The sequence below is a fragment of the Pseudopodoces humilis genome, chromosome 15, assembly GCF_049639895.1.
Source record: "Pseudopodoces humilis isolate 2021_Gansu_Grassland_sample_001 chromosome 15, ASM4963989v1, whole genome shotgun sequence".
Taxonomy (NCBI): Eukaryota; Metazoa; Chordata; class Aves; order Passeriformes; family Paridae; genus Pseudopodoces; species Pseudopodoces humilis.
Genome location: NC_142214.1, coordinates 19,005,845 through 19,021,451, shown reverse-complemented (window position 1 = coordinate 19,021,451; position 15,607 = coordinate 19,005,845). Strand labels below are relative to the sequence as shown.

General features: G+C 46.8%; 1 protein-coding gene across 2 annotated transcripts in view; it reads left to right on the top strand.

Moving 5' to 3' along the window:
• The window catches only part of LOC102108458 (vascular endothelial growth factor receptor kdr-like), a 124,925-nt gene that overhangs the window by 50,035 nt on the left and 59,283 nt on the right, over nt 1-15,607 (top strand). For both annotated transcript variants that reach the window (XM_014256468.2, XM_005527505.3), the window contains exons 5-9: nt 2,473-2,632; nt 4,269-4,405; nt 5,833-5,992; nt 6,730-6,847; nt 8,482-8,657. In XM_014256468.2, the coding sequence (XP_014111943.2) occupies nt 2,473-2,632; nt 4,269-4,405; nt 5,833-5,992; nt 6,730-6,847; nt 8,482-8,657 (751 nt within the window). The remainder of the gene's footprint in view (nt 1-2,472; nt 2,633-4,268; nt 4,406-5,832; nt 5,993-6,729; nt 6,848-8,481; nt 8,658-15,607) is intronic.

Here is a 15,607-nt window from a genome sequence, read left to right as displayed (position 1 = left end):
AAGTCATATTCCCCCAGTTTGCTCCCTTCCAACTCACTTTTGTCAATACTTTTTGCGCCCTCAGGCAGTAGAGGGTACTCACATTTCAGGCCTAGAGGAATTGAGGCAGTAGAGCATCTGTGGATTTCAGGCCTAGAGGAACTGTTTTGTCTGACCAAAATGTGAAGAGAATTACCTGACACTCTGTATGGAGTTTGGAGTTCTACACTCATGCAGTACAGGGTTTGAAAGATAGAAAAGCTGAAATCCTACGGCACCACCAGAGCGCTGAGGTGGCGGCTCCCGCGCCGGGAGGAAACGGGGCAGGAGAGGGGCGGAGGTGAGCGTGGGGGAGGAGAGGTGAGCGAGGCCATCAGACTAATTTAGAACATCCTCTCCTTCCAAATTTAATCTCCAGGAGACAACTGGAGAGGGAGGACAACACTTCAAAGGGAGGAAAGCCGCTGTGATTTCCTTCGAGCAGCATTGACGCTTTTTTTGTTTGATTGTTTAAATAGGTATTTGTGAATATTTGATGAAGATGTTTAATCTGTGTGTGGTGCTGAAAAGGGCCTCCTGAGCAGGGTTATTTTTTCTTCCCCCTTCCCCCAGGCACTGGGGAGCAGAGCTGCCAAACCCTGAAGTTCAGCTTTATCACGTTTTATTATTCTTGTGGAAAATGGACTCTTTGCCACCGTAAATTAAGTTACTTATGTTACCATTTTACTTTAAAATCACCGCTCTCTCTTTAAACATGTTCAGAGAAAAGTACCTCTTGCTTGTACTGAGCTGATCCCAGCTATCTCAAGGTATCATCTTTGTTATTAACAAACTCATGCTAAGACACACAACTCAGGCTTTTAATTTTGTGTAACGTGATTTTAATTCGGGGCAAAAAGAGCTTTTTCAGTCATGTCACATCTGTTTAGTCACCAATCTGGTTCAGTGTTCAGTGTGCATTTGCCACTTCCAGCTTTGACCTTCATGAGTGCTAAAGCATGATTAAGCCTCAGGTTTTAGACCTCTTTCTGTAATTTTTCCTATTTTTCCTCACGGTTCTAAACAGAGATGCCACAGCTTGATTATTTCAAAAGCATTTACAAGAAATCCTCGTTTCCTACTGCTGTCAGAAGAGATGCTGCTCCAAGAGACAGCGACTGTCTGGCTGTCCCCCTTTCCCATGCAGCATCACCAACTCCTCAGCCAGAATTCCTTTGGGTTTCCATGCTGGAATTGTAAGAATTGACCCAAACCAAGGCCACCCTGGTCACTCGTGTGTCCAGAGCCCCAGGCTGCAAGCTGTGTGGGACAGGAGGATTGTTTAAACTCAATCCAATTTCAGCTGCCCTGCCAAACCAGGGTCCTGACTGCTGGGACACAAACAGGAGCTGCACACAACAGGAATAGGAGCAAAACTGTTCCACTGGGGTGAAATTCCTGCTTTCAGCACCCTGCTTAGCTCCCAAAGCTAAATCAGGCTCTGTCTGAAAAGGAAAACCTCCCCTCGCCTCACCTTTGAGCAGCCAGGATATGAGGATGAGGAGGGAGAAGCACAAAGTTAAATAAAGTTAATTATCATGAGATAACTGCAGGCATACTGAGGTTTGCCCAAACCTTTCATTTTTTGGGCAGAAGTGATCTCAACACTCCCAAAGAGCATCCTCAGTCCTGAAGAGCCTCCTCCTGCTGGGAAAACCAGAGCTACCTGTGCAAACACCTGAAACGGCGAATTTCAGGGAGCTCTTTTAATTTCTTTTCATTTTAATTTTAATTTAGTTCTTTGGTACATTATGATCCAGGATTTTCAAAATTTTTGGAAAGTAAATTACATTCCCTCCAGCAAGTAGAGGATTTCCCTGTGTATTAATAATAGCAATAAACTGATTATTCCCCCTGACAAAAGCCAAGCTGCTTGGCACTGCTGTTGTCCAGGGGTAGAAGAGGAGTTCACTCTCATTAAATAAATTTTTGCTCTAGTTTATTTTCCACATTTGCCTTTTCTATTCTCACTTCTTCCTCATAAGCAGAATTGAGAGTGTTTTTTCAAGAATCCCAGAACATTATGAGTATTTTTGAATTTAGGACAAAAAATGCCTTAGTCCCTTTATTTCTGTGATTTACACTCCTAAGTAACCCAGGCTGCTTCCAAGGAAGTCCATGGGGAGCTCTGAGAGTGTCTCCCCACTTTCTGTGGGATAGAGAGAAACTGGGGAGTGCCCACAGACCAGAGCTTGTAGATAACCACGGACAGGTGAGTTAGTGAATAATTCTGATTTTGGGAGAGTCTCATATGTTTTTAAAGCACAATGAGGAAAATGGGAGGAAGCACCTCCAAACAGATCACCCCACAAAATTCATTTCACGATGGGCATCATGATTTCCAGAGGATGGATGAGGGAAATGGGTCCCACACATGGGATCCTGAACTGGATCAACCCAAGTGTTGAGTTTAGACGCTCCTGCCTTAGGGAGGGTTTTTGTGTTCCCTTGCAGTACCCTTCCTCTGCAGAGATCAGCTTCAAGAGGATGCTGTGGGACCCCAAGAGAGGCTTTGTCATCCCCTCCCACTCCTTCGTGCCCTCTGGGATCCTCACATGCTCAGCCCACGTCAATGGCAGCGTCTTCAACTCCTACTATATGGCCCAGAGACTGGGTGAGTGCACAGGGAGCTCCACTGGGAGCTCCTGCCTGTCTTAGCCTCTCTTAGATTTGATAGATCTCCCTGGGTTGCATCTGTAGCAAGTCTAAGCTGGAATGTCAAAAGTAAACTCCTTTCTCCTTTTTTTTCCTCCCTATTCAATAGAACTTGGACTGGCGCCACTCCTGGTTTTGAAAAAAGACCAAGTGCTGAGGTGGTACAAAACAGGAGTGTTTTATTCAAACCCCACCAAGGCTTTGTTTGCTTGGATTGAGCTGTATTTACATTAAAGCAACTGCTGGTTCAGGACAAAGCAAACAGCAGCTTTCTTTTTGCTTCTGGTCATTAACCACGTGTGATTGTCGTATAAAAACCTCACTACACTGCTAATTCACACCTTTGCTTTTTATAGATTTTCTCTTGGTGATTTACTACATCATTTCCCTTAGATTTACAGCTGAGCTTCAGCTCATAATTAAAATCTGAATTTGAAGCAACCAAACATTAAATTTTTGAGTGCTGGGCATTTATATGAAACCAATTAGAATTTATTTTTCTTTTGTTTTCCATGTATGTTCTTTATCCCCTCATATATCTTCTATTTACTTGGACTTCATTCCCATTAGCTCATGGCATCCTTCTTTACAATCAGCACTCAGCTTTGAACAACAGGCTTGTAAATTTGTGTGGCAGCCAAATAAAAGTCCTGTAAATCTCTCTTTTTCTCCTTTTATTTTTTCCTGCTTGGAGTAATTTTTTATTAAAATCATGAATGCAAACCTACAAAACCTCTTAGGCCATCCCTGTGCAGCTCAAAAGGAGCCAGGAAATCCCTTTCTGTCGTGTGTTACCCTCACTGGTCAGGTGTGGTTTTGATACTGGGCACCAAAAACTGATGGAAGTTCAGAGCTGATGTATTGAAGGATTGATAAATGTGTAAGAGCAAGACTTGGGGATCCCATTCAGGGATTTGGGGATCCCATTTAGGGATCCCAATTTGGGGATTGAGGGATCCCATCTGGGGATCCCATTCAAGGATTTGGGGATCTCATTCAAGGACTTGAGGATCCCATTAAGGGATTGAGGAATCCCATTTAGGGATTGAGGGATCCCATTTGGAGATCCTATTCAAGGATTTGGGGATCCCATTTAGGGATTGAGGGATCCCATTTGGAGATCCTATTCAAGGATTTGGGGATCCCATTTAGGGATTGAGGGATCCCATTTGGAGATCCTATTCAAGGATTTGGGGATCCCATTTAGGGATTGAGGGATCCCATTTGGAGATCCTATTCAAGGATTTGGGGATCCCATTTAGGGATTGAGGGATCCCATTTGGAGATCCTATTCAAGGATTTGGGGTTCCCATTCAGGGATTGGGGGATCCTGTTCAGGAAGGAAGGGGAGCTGGGCAGGAGAGGGCAGGAGAAACTGTCTCATGTCCAACCAGAGTGGATCCTCTCATTCTGAGGCCCTCAAAAGGAGGAGTCAGCTTTGGGAACTCTTTTCTGTGGAGCTGTTGAGAGGGTTGGAGCTGTGGCACACGGAGGAGCGGCTGTTCCTGACTGCCCATGGGATCAGGGATCCACCGAGGGATCCCAGACTGCTGCAGGGAGTGCTGCTGGTCACAGCTTTGCCTCTTCCATTGCAGAGGGCAGGATACAGAACCTGGCTCTGAAGGCAAGTGCCAAAAAGCTGCTGGTTGGAGAAACTCTCAAGCTGGAGTGCAAAGCAGAGACCTTCATCAATGGGCGCATCGAGTTCATCTGGACGTGTCCCCGTGGCACGGTGAGTGCGTGGAATTCCTGAATTCCCCCTCCTCCCAAAATCCACAGGGCTGACAAAACCTAATTGTTAATTATTCTGAAATTATCCAACAGTTTATAAACCTATCATGGATTGAACTTTGTGTTTGGATGGATCTAAAACTTCTCTGCCCTCCTTGAACCTGCAGATTAAACTGCAAACGTGACTAAATAAACCCTGGCAAGAGAAGCCAGGAGTGTTTCCTTCTTTTTGGGAAGAAAAACTCCTTCATTCCTTCTGTCCTGGCTGTCTCACAGTGACAAGTCTCAACTGCAGGTTGTAAGCTGTCAATCTCCCCATCTATTTTGGTATTTCTGAAGTAGGAAAAAGCAAAGGAAAACACAACTGAACCTGTGGAAATCGTCCCCAAAGAATGAAATGTAAATTCTGAGTCTTTCTGTGGATGCAATACAAAAGTGCCAAATTTGAAGTAGAAATAAATAAGAGACTGAACACTTGAGGTACCAAACCCTCTCACTTCTCCTGAAAAAAACAAATCAGAGTGGGATCATTTCCCAAATCAGTTCATTTGTGTGAGATTCTACTCCTGGGTCTGTTTGGTGCTGAGAATTAAAATAATTGTTGATTTTTTTTCTTTCTAGTTCAGCAAAATACACATTGTAAAGAAGCATCTAAGCCTTTTGGGAAGGTGTAAAATGTGATTCCTAAAAACTGATTAATTTTTATTTGCTTCCTTTAAACAGAAAGAATGTCTGAGTTTGTTTCAGTGAGGAAATAACAGAAAATAGAATTTATAGAGGTCCAAGCACAACAGTGTTACTGAATTTGGTTTCTTGAGCCCCATATGGTGGAAAAGATATGTTTTCCTATGAACTCTCCTCATATTTCTAACATTATAAATGTAAAACTTCTTGGCCAAATCTCTGGGATCAAAAATCCTATCGGAAGTGATAATGCTTTCTAAAATTCCCCAGGAATTTGTATTGGCACTTGGCTGTCATAATATATTACATTTCTGCCATAATATATTTATTTTAGAAAGCAGGAGGTTTTTAATACAGAAAAAATACTGACTGTGACCAAAATAAATTAAAAAACCCTAAAAACCAAACCTTTGGGGCACAGCTCTGACCCTGCAGCAGTTTCACCCTGAGATCTTTGGGATCTGGTCCTGGAGAAGGGCTGGGATGCATCCCCTTGTTTACCTGCCCAGAATTCAGTACAAAGTTCTACATTTCCACTCTGCTTCTCTCTCTTATTCGACTTGATAATGAAACTTCACACAAGAGCTCTTCCTGCTGATCTGCCTTTTATATTATTTATTTCAGCCATGGGGAGATGTGATGGTTTTGATACAAATCCCTGCTTTCCTTTCCTGTCAGCCTTGGAAAGGCTGAACACAATAATCCAGTTTATGCTGCTTTTTGACTCTTTTTTGTGACTCCCAGCACCCTCACCCCAGGAGAACGATGGACCAGAGTGATGTGGTGTACAAAGTCGGCAGCAGCCTGGTAATTGAAAATGTCACCGTGGAAGATGGGGGCCTGTACATCTGCAGGACATTCAATGCCACCAGGCTGGAGGCCAATGTCACTGTCACCGTGTATGGTGAGTGCTGCAGCCAAACCAGGGTGGACCAGGAGGGTTCAGCTTAGAGGATAATGCCAGGCTGTAAAATCTGATTGAAATGGAATTAGGGAGGAATTCAACCATTAATCACCTCTAACCTCTAATTAGTCAATGAGAGTCATCTCCCATGTCTTCAAAGAAATTCAAGAGGTGCATTTAGATGGGATATTGGGAAGGAATCCTTCCTGGGAGGGTGGGGAGGCCCTGGCACAGGTGCCCAGAGCAGCTGGGGCTGCTCCTGGATCCCTGGAAAGGGTTTGGAACAGCCTGGGACAGTGGAAAATGTCCCTGCCATGGCAGGGGTAGGAATGGATGAGCTTTAAGGTCACTCCCAACCCAAACCATTCTGGGATTCTGGGATGTCTGAGTGAGCTGATCTGTTTGAAAAAGCTGACACCACGTGTGATTGCTGTGACCCTGGAAAATCCATCCTGCAGGCTCCACATGGACAGGAGATGCCCCAGGCATTTCCCACACCAATCCAGGGGCAGTGCTGGTGCATATCCTCTGCTTTCCATGAGAATTCCTCCATGTGGGGCACCCTTCGTGGCTGAGGCTGGGCTGCACAGGGAGCTGAGGGAACAGCCTGATCCATTTGGTTCTGTGCATGTCCATATGGGAAAAAATCCCACGTGGGAACAGAGCAGTCACGGGTGTGAGCTCTGTCCTGTGGCAGAGCTGCCATTCCAAGCCTCCCTGCTCATTTCTCTTCCCAGAAAAGCCCTACATCACGGTCTCACACAAGAAAGGGCCTTACTATGAGATTACCTCTGGACACAAGTCCCTGAAGCTGGCTGCCAAGGTGGACGCCTTCCCTCGGCCCACTGTCACCTGGTGAGTGCCCCCAGCAGCAGCAGGAATGCCTGAGCTCCTCTGGGAATCCTGTCTGGAGCAGATCACCTTGGTGCCTGGAGTATCAGTTTTACATCCCACAGGTCAGGGATGGGAGCTGGGAATGCTCAGAGCTGAGCTCAGCTGAGGAGCTCTGGGAGGCTGGGCCAGCCACCCCTCATTCCCAGGCTGTTTTCCTCTCCTAGCCATGCAAGAAAGGTCCCTGCAGGGGAAAGGGGTGTTTCACTTTCCCTGGACACAGAATGATTTGGGAGATCCAGGGAAAAAGCTCTCAGGGAAGGGTTTCCTGCTTACCCCCAGCAGTGATGGTCAGTCTGCAAGGGGGCAGGGGATAACAGGAAAAGGAGATATTTTTAACATAAGAAGTTCTTTCTCTCCAGAACTTTTAAATAATGTTCTCCAATCCTGTGCAGCAGATCCTTGCAGTGAATCCTCCTGAGCAATTTAAAGGCTACACCAGGATGGATGGATCTGCTGAACAGGAGGGGAAACACAACAACAGCTCCAGGAGACATTTGAGTCTCTCTTTACCTTTTCTTTATTTGTCCTCTCTCCTGCTCTGTCTTTAATGACCCCATCCAATGCCTTTTACATCTGTAAGTGCATTAAATCCCACGGGACAGCTGCCAGTCCTGGCAGAGAAGGTGGCATTTCCCTGGAGCACCTGTGCCTGGCCAGCCTGGAGAGCCCGGCAGCAGCAAAAGGCTGCATTTTATTAGCAGTGAAATAACATGAAATCCTCTAATTTTAGTGGAATCAGTGCCAGGAGGTGGTTTTAATTGCTGCTGTTATTTAGGGATGGGGATGTTTTAGGAGCTGAAGTGGGGACTGGCCCCTTCTCCCTGCCAAGCCTTTGTTCCTGGGCTCAGCGTGGAGCTCTTTGGGGGCTGCCTGCGACCACCAGAGCTGCCTGCCCTTGGAGCCCCAGCTGTTGATGTTGGAGGTCTCTCAGGATGGTTGTTTTTATGACTGCAAAGGAAGTTTCCAGCATCCTCAGGCACTGGGAAATGCCCCAGTATCCTCCCACCAAGCCTAAAGCTCCGTGTGTGGCAAAGCCTGGCCTAACCATAAACCTGCCTGTGGGGTGAGCAGGGAAGAGGAGCCTCTCCTGCAGATGCTGCTCTCCTGGGGAATATTCCAGGCTGGGAATTCTTCACTGACCTCCCTATGCACCAACCTTCTCCAGGCCACAGAATTTAACTTTTTCAGAAGCAGTAAAGGCTCGCAGAGACCTCCTGAGAGACAATTCTGCTGAATTAATCTCTTCCTTTAAAACTGGTGACACACATTTTGCCATTCCATGATTCCCCATACTTGGTGCTGCCCATCCAGCTTCCATTGGGGGCATTTGGATGATAGTTGAGCATGTGAGAGGCACTGTTCATTCAGATAAAATAAAACACCTTTATCCTGTGTGGAATTAATCCGTCCCACAGCACTGGAGATGCAAATCAGTTCTGGTGTGGAAGGATAGCAGGAATAAAAACCCAATCCAAGCAGTGATTCCAGACCTGCATTTCCCTTGCTGGGATGACCCTTTATCCCCCTAACATGGGTGACAGGGTTTCTGAGGGTTGGCAGGGACATAAAGAGCCTTGATGGAACTTCCCAAACAGGTACAAGGATGGCAAACTGATCAAGGATAACCACACCTGCTACGAGCCAGATCCACTGAAATACAGACTGGGAATACGAGATGTGAGACCAAAACACGCTGGGAACTACACCATGGTCCTGAGCAACCCCAAATACGGCCTCTACAAGAACCTCACCATGCAGCTGGTGGTGACAGGTAAGGGCTGGTTGTGTGTAATTCCTTCTGCTGGGTTTTTTATCCTAGTCTGTGTGATCCAGCAAGAATGGGTGGCACTTCCCAGGGTTTAGCACTGCCCAGAGATCACCACCTCCCTCAGGAACCACATTTCAGCTGCTCTCAGGAGCTGCTTCGAGCCTGGGTCGTTCAAATCTCTTCCCCTGGGGCACTCCCACAGCCACAGCACCAAGTGCTCCACACAGGGAGGTGGAAATGCCTGGAAAGGGCACAAACTTCACATTTTTATGGGAGCTTGGGAGGATATCAAGTAGAGAGGTCTTAGAACTGGGGGTACAGTTTCCCAAGAGAAGGGCTGGAAGTTTTATCCCTTGAGAATTCAGAGCAGCTCAGGCAAAGCCCTGGAGAACATCTGCTGGGACAGGAAGGGTCCCCAGGGGCTGACGGAAGGAACTGGAAGAGCTGCCCTGGCTTTTATGTCTGTCCATCATCCTGCTCCAGATCCACTTCCTAAATCTGTATTTTCTGTTCTGTCACCTCTCTGCTGGCAGCACTTGAGGGACAAGTTCTTTTTTCAGGGGAATTTGGAGAAAACTGCAGTGTGCACTGAAGCAGGTTCACTTGCCATAGGGGGAAAATAGACATTGGAATGCCATTTATCAGCCTTCCTGGCTGGACAATGCCGGACAGAGCCACACTGACTCTTTGCACATCCACTGCCTCTTTTAATCCATTGAATTTAGCAACAGAGGTTGAATTATGAGGAGATCAGCAAAAGTTAGCTTTGCTTTCCCTTGGTGTTTTCCACTTGGGCAGTGAGTAGTTATTGAGACAGGTTTGCTCTCTTTTCTGTGGTGAATTCTCCTCTCCCTACCCTCTTTACACCTAAAAATACTCTCAGTTGTCCAATTTTTATACACTTATGTATTGTTGCTTCCAGCAGCTGTGTTTTTCTCATTTCATCTTTCAGAAAGAAATAATTCCTAAAAAAAAATAGAGAATTTGTCACTTAGGTACATCTAACCTATTCAAAACGTTAAATAAGATATGATAGGTTAAAAACCTGAAATGAGACATAAATTAATGTGTGGTTTAGGAGAGGAGGGAACCAAGAACATGCTCATGGTCAGGTCCTGCAGCTCAGCTGAGCAGGAGGAACGTGTTAAGCTGCATAATTTGTCCACTTGAGATTGTTTTTCCACACAATGCTTTTGCTTCTTGAGAGAACGGAAACGTTCAGAGGAAGAGAAAATTCAGAATGATAATAAACTATCTTGTCAAGGTAAATATTGGTGTTTGTGTGCAGAAGGGAGCGTTTCCTTGAGGAGCCGCCGTTCCCCAAATAGGCAACCAAAAACAAACAGAGCCTTTTTCTACCAGCAAGAGGCTATTTCAGGATGAAACCATCCCAGCACAAGCTTTTCATGTCCATGGTGTGTCCAAGCTTGGGGCATCCTGTCCCTCACACGATGCTGCTCATCCCCAGCCTTTCCAGGGCGCAGCAAAGCTTCATCAGCAATAATTATTTAATTGCAACCCCCCCATTTCTCAAAGTCCAGCAGCTGCAGGGGTGTCCCCAACTGTCCTGTGGTGATGCACAGGAAAAACACAGAGCAAGAGTCCCTTTTCTGGTGACAGAAAGTCAGGGAATGAGAGCAGAACAGGGAAAGCCCTGCCCAGGGGTGCTGTGGGTGGGAGCTGAGGCTGCAGACAGGGAGGGTTTGCTTGGCTGTGGCAGGACTGGCACCCACCACCCAGGGAATTCTGCCATCCCTGCAGCAGCCAGGGAATTCTGCCATGCCTGCCAGGCTTTTCCTGCAGCACCCAGGGAATTCTGCCATGCCTGTCAGGCTCTCCCTGCAGCACCCAGGGAATTCTGCCACCCCTGCCAGGCTCTCCCTGCAGCAGCACCACCCTGATGTGCTCTGTGTGAAGCACTCAGCCCACTGAGATTCAGGTGGGTAGAGCCCAAAAAGGGCAAAATGGGCTCTTGAAGCTTCTCCAAAGTGCCCTTTTTCTTGTGCTTCCCATCAGAGGGCAGGGACAGCTTTTTCAGGAGCTGCTTTTTCAGATCTGGGCTTCCCTTTCAAGTACACTCTGAAGCTCCAAACTGAAAGCAGATTGGAATTTTTCCCTTAACTTTCCACAAATAACCTGGCACTTTATCTGCAGCCATCATGACTGATACCTGGCTATCACACCCGAAGGGATTAAGTTGCTCGGAGTTTCAGCAGACTCTGAGACAACAGGAGACCAAAACACACTTTGTAGCCCCTTTCTGCAGGGATTACCTGGAAGAAACCACCTCTGAGCTGGCTGTGATTAATGTCTCTGCTCAGAACCAGAGGCAGCCTGCAGTTACTGAAGCTGGGGTTTGAGCACAGCCATTAGCGAGGCTGATGGAAAAATCCTCTTGGGCTTCAAGTGGATGCAGTGGTTGGAGAATCAGTTTTGCATCGTGTCTAAAAGGTGGAGCCTGCACCTGATAAACCTCCTGCTGAGTAATAACCATGTACCCTGAGAGTGAGGAGCAATTTCTGTTTGAATAACACCTTTGCTCCCCAAATCCAGGCCAGCCTTTCATTCCACAGGTGAAGCTAAGAAAGGGAGTGAGTTCTGATCCACACTGTTAAAGAGAAGAGGGAAAATTACATAAGCAGGCTTTGGAATGAGGAGATAAATGCCATTTGAGTGTTTTCTGTTGCTGCATGGGGACACTGCAGTGCACAAATGATCAGTAATCACACAGCCCCCTCTTCTGAGAGTCTCTTCACAGCAATTCATCATTAATGTGCTACAGGTACTCAGCTGGCACTCAGCCTGCTGTGACAAAGCCATCAGCTGCATATTTGGGCTGGGTGCAGAGGAAGTTTGAAGTTAAAATTGTTGTGAACTGTTTTTCACAAACAAAGTACAAACAGCAGCAGGGCTCGACCCTCAGATTGCTCTGTATTAATTTTAGCAGTGTGTTTTATTCCTCAGCAAAGGGGAACCCTTTAAGCAGGATGAGAACAAGATCAGAAGTTCCCTGCCTGAGCCCTGTGGGCAGCTCCTGCCCTGCCTTGCTGCAGCTTTCCTTGGAGTCACCTCCTGGGTATTCAACTGGGAGAAATCCCGGAGTTCTGCACCACTGTGGGCACAAGGTTTTGTGGGAATGAGTCAAACATTAGGAGCTATTTCCCCCAAAGTTCGATTTGGCCACAAAACTGAGGAGTACCTGCAGAGGGATCAAGTGCAGAGGGAGCAAAATGGGCTCAGAGCTGCAGGGTGGGAACTGAGAGGATAAGGTCCAGCAAGGAGCTGCCTGGCCTGGAGGAGAATCGTGCTGCTATTCCAAAAATTCCTCTGTAAGAAGTGGCTTAGCTGTGCCTCTGGTCACCCCTGCTCCTACTGCAGCTGGAATTTATTCTTGCAGGAGCACATATCTCCGTGTGGAGTCACCTTGGCTCATTGTAGGACTCAGGTCCCCAGGAGGTAGCTGATTGCATTTTCAAAATGCTCCTTCTTTACATATTTACACATCAAACACTGTCCAAGAAGTGGCGGGTTGCTGTGGTTTTGTTTTGTTTGATTAAATTCTTATTGAGAAAAGCTTCAAGAAAATAATGTCCTGAAGAATTTGGAAGGGAGGGAGCAAGGAGAAGGAACAATCCTAGCAAACAGCTGGTGGCTGAAAATCTGAGCCAGCCAAGAAGGAGAAATGTGGGAGAAAAGAGTTATTCCGGGCTGGAGTGCAAAGCAGTCTCAGAATAAAACATAAACAACCCCCTCAAATCTATTTCTGGGCAAGCAGACTGTGTTTCATCCTCACCCTTGTCCAACTCATCTGCGTCCATCAGGGCTCCTGCTGAGCCCTTTTGGAGCAGCCAGCATGCTCTGGCCACCACCTAGGGAGTGAGGAGGGTACTGAAGCAAGAGTTAATTCAAAAGCGGGATGAATAAACTCCTTCAGCACTTTGCCTTTTTTCTTTGTCCCAAAGTTTCTCTCCTGTGCTCCCTCAAGCAAATATCACTTTGGGTTCCAGCTGCTCCAGCCAACTGAAGTTGTGTTCCCTCGTAGAGTCCTTGGTCCCCCAAGCTTGTGTTGTGTCTGTAAGAAAAGCAGGATTAAAGGGCTGGAAGGAGCCTCCACAGCAGGCAGCAGAAACTCAGGATCCTGTGAATTCCCTTCCTGCTCCTGGGAAGGTCTGGAATGTGAGGGGTGTGTGGTACTGGTCACACCTGGGTTTGTTACCAGGCAGGAGCATCCCCACAGCTCTGACTGATGCACATTGCCCTGCTCTGTAGTCAGGCCAGCTCCTCATATTTTGGTTTAAAAATCAAAGGCAATTCTGTGCCTGACCTTCCTTGGCTTGCAAGGGGTGAGTGGACATCAAAGGAGTCCCCAGTGATCTCCACAAAAGCCAAGAAATATGTGGTGATCCATGAGAACAAAACCCCATCACCTCCCCCTGAGGCAGAGCAGGGAGAGGGGAAGGAGCCTTGAGGACGAGGTTAATGCATCTGGGCTATGCCAGGGCAGAGGAAAATCGCTTTTAGGGTGGGGGAATCTCAGCTACAGCCAGTGCAGGACACAGGGGACAGTCCCTTGTGTGTGGACTGAAATCCCTGAGCTGAACACTGAGAATTTTTTTTGATTTTTGGCGAAATCCAGCTGATGTTCAGGCTGAAGGACTGAGCCACACAAATGCTGTCCCTTCCCCAGGGTCCTGCCAGGGCTGGGTTTCCTTTGTGGAGCACATCCAGCTCCTGCCCAGCTCCTCTGAGGATGAACCACTCAGGAGAAATCAAAACAGAAAATCGAATTTTCCACCTCCTGGGCCAGCCGAGCTGAATTAGAAATCCCAAAATAAACCCCATCCAGCCACGGTTCCAGCGTGTTTCAAAGTCCAAGGCTTTGCTTTCCTCCTGGCTTCTGGGAGCAATGCCTGTGGATGCAGGACACAGTGCTCCAGTCCACGCTTCCAGCCTCACTTATCAGGCACAGGCAGCAGAGAAACTTCTTCTGGGGGATTTATGAAAGGAAAATGCAGCAGCACAAGGAGGCTGCAGCAGCCCTTTCCTGCACATTTATGAACAAATCTTGAAGAGTTTTCTTCCTGACATCATCCAAACCCTGCACACTTGCAGCTCCCAGGAGAGCCCCTGATGAAAAAGTCAGATGAGCTATTTTCATTTTGCTGGAAGTGGCCAAAGCAATTTTAGGAAGAGGAAGGTAGGGGCATGCTGGAGTTTGCCAGAAGGATCTGCAGCATTCAAGTCACGTATTTGCAGCAGCAATCTCAGTCTGACAGCCCCTAAAACCCAGAGTGAGGGGGGAAGTGGCAGCTCGTGCTTCCCATGCTGTCCCTCAGCCAACCTGCAGGTACATTACTGACTTTTGGAAAGCAGGCAAAGGGGACAGAGAGAAAAATGCTACAAAACTGCTTGCTCTGCTTAAAATGAGCAGTTCTTCATTATCCACCTCCTCCTGAACTCTGTAAAAAATAAGATGGGGAGAGACAGATAAGAGAAATCCCCTTTTTTTTTGCCCCAAAGCTGCATTAGGGGTGGATGACAGCTCTGGGAGAGCATTGGAAAAGAGATTTCTTCCTGCTCTGGGAAGAGAGAGACATCCAGGAGTGACACAGGTCAGAAAAACCCAAACCAAGCTGCACTGCCATTTTAACACCAAAATTCCCTGTGGGGAAGGTCAAGTCCTCTGAGATTTTTCTTCATTTCTGCTCCTCCAGGATCCAAGTGCCTGCTTCTCTCCCAGCCTTGGCATTCCCAGCCCATTCCAGAGGGTCACAATGGAGCAGCTGGAGATCAGGCAGAGGCACAATCCTGTCCTTAATTCTATTCCTGGTTGTGGTATTGACTCACAGAGAGATTTTGGGTGCTGTTTTCAGCTGTTTCCTCGCAGGTTCCATGGGGACAGAGCTGTGCACCCACCTGAGAGCAGCTCTGGGTGCAGGGCATGGGAAAAACAACAAAACAGCAACAATCAAAGCCCCAGAAAAACCCCCAGCCAAAATCAGCCGGGCTCAAACACAATGCAGTGGTCAGTGTGAAACCAAAGTTGTGTTTTCAGGTCATTTCACTCAGTGTTTTTCCTTCTTTCCTTTTAATAAAAAGGAAAGGAAAGAAATGTGAAGCCAACTCAGACAACTTTTTCCTTTTGGGTTTTAATTTGCAGGAAATTTCACCCTTTCCCAGTCCAAGCCTGCACTAGAAATTTGCCTCTCTACCTTACAGAATATTCACTTGGATTTCCATTAAGTACTGTACAAACATCAGATAGAAGGCTCCCAAGTGCAAATATTTTCTTGGGTTTTGGGAAACAGAAAAGATAAATAGAAAACAAGTTGCAACTCCATCAAGGGTTTTAATGAAGCCCCATGTCAGGAAAAGTAGCTAAGGTTGAGATTAATGCTTCACTGGCCTCCCTGTGTTATTTTAATGATGTGCTTAATGTGAAAAGATTTTCTGAAACAGCTTAAATGGTAGTGGGAAGGTGCATAAACAGCAGTTCAGTCAGAGGGCACTGAAAGGAAAGCAGAGTTTCTCTACAAAATGCAGAGAAACTTTCTCTGTTCTGTCCTTTATATTTGGATGCTCCTTTGGGTGACAGGTGTACAACCCCTCACGGTACCTGCAAGGAATTTAGGGAGAGAAGAGGCTGGGTTCATGTCCTAATCCTTGTGCATGTTATCTGCTCCTAATGCCACAAACTGGAGATAAGAGCAGCGAGGAAGGTGAGATTTGCATAATGCTGATCAATTTGAAACCTACAGTAAGCAGAAGTGCTTTTTGATTGCATTTCCCAGTGCAGCAGCAGCCAAGTCTTTAGTTATTCAGGTCAGCTCTCACAGCAGCAATTGCACCTCTGCAAGGCGAGCTGGGGATACAATCACACTTGGAGCCAGAGAGGACGAAAAGCCATTTATTTGGATACTGTTAAAGGCATCTGCACAGCCTTCCCCACACAG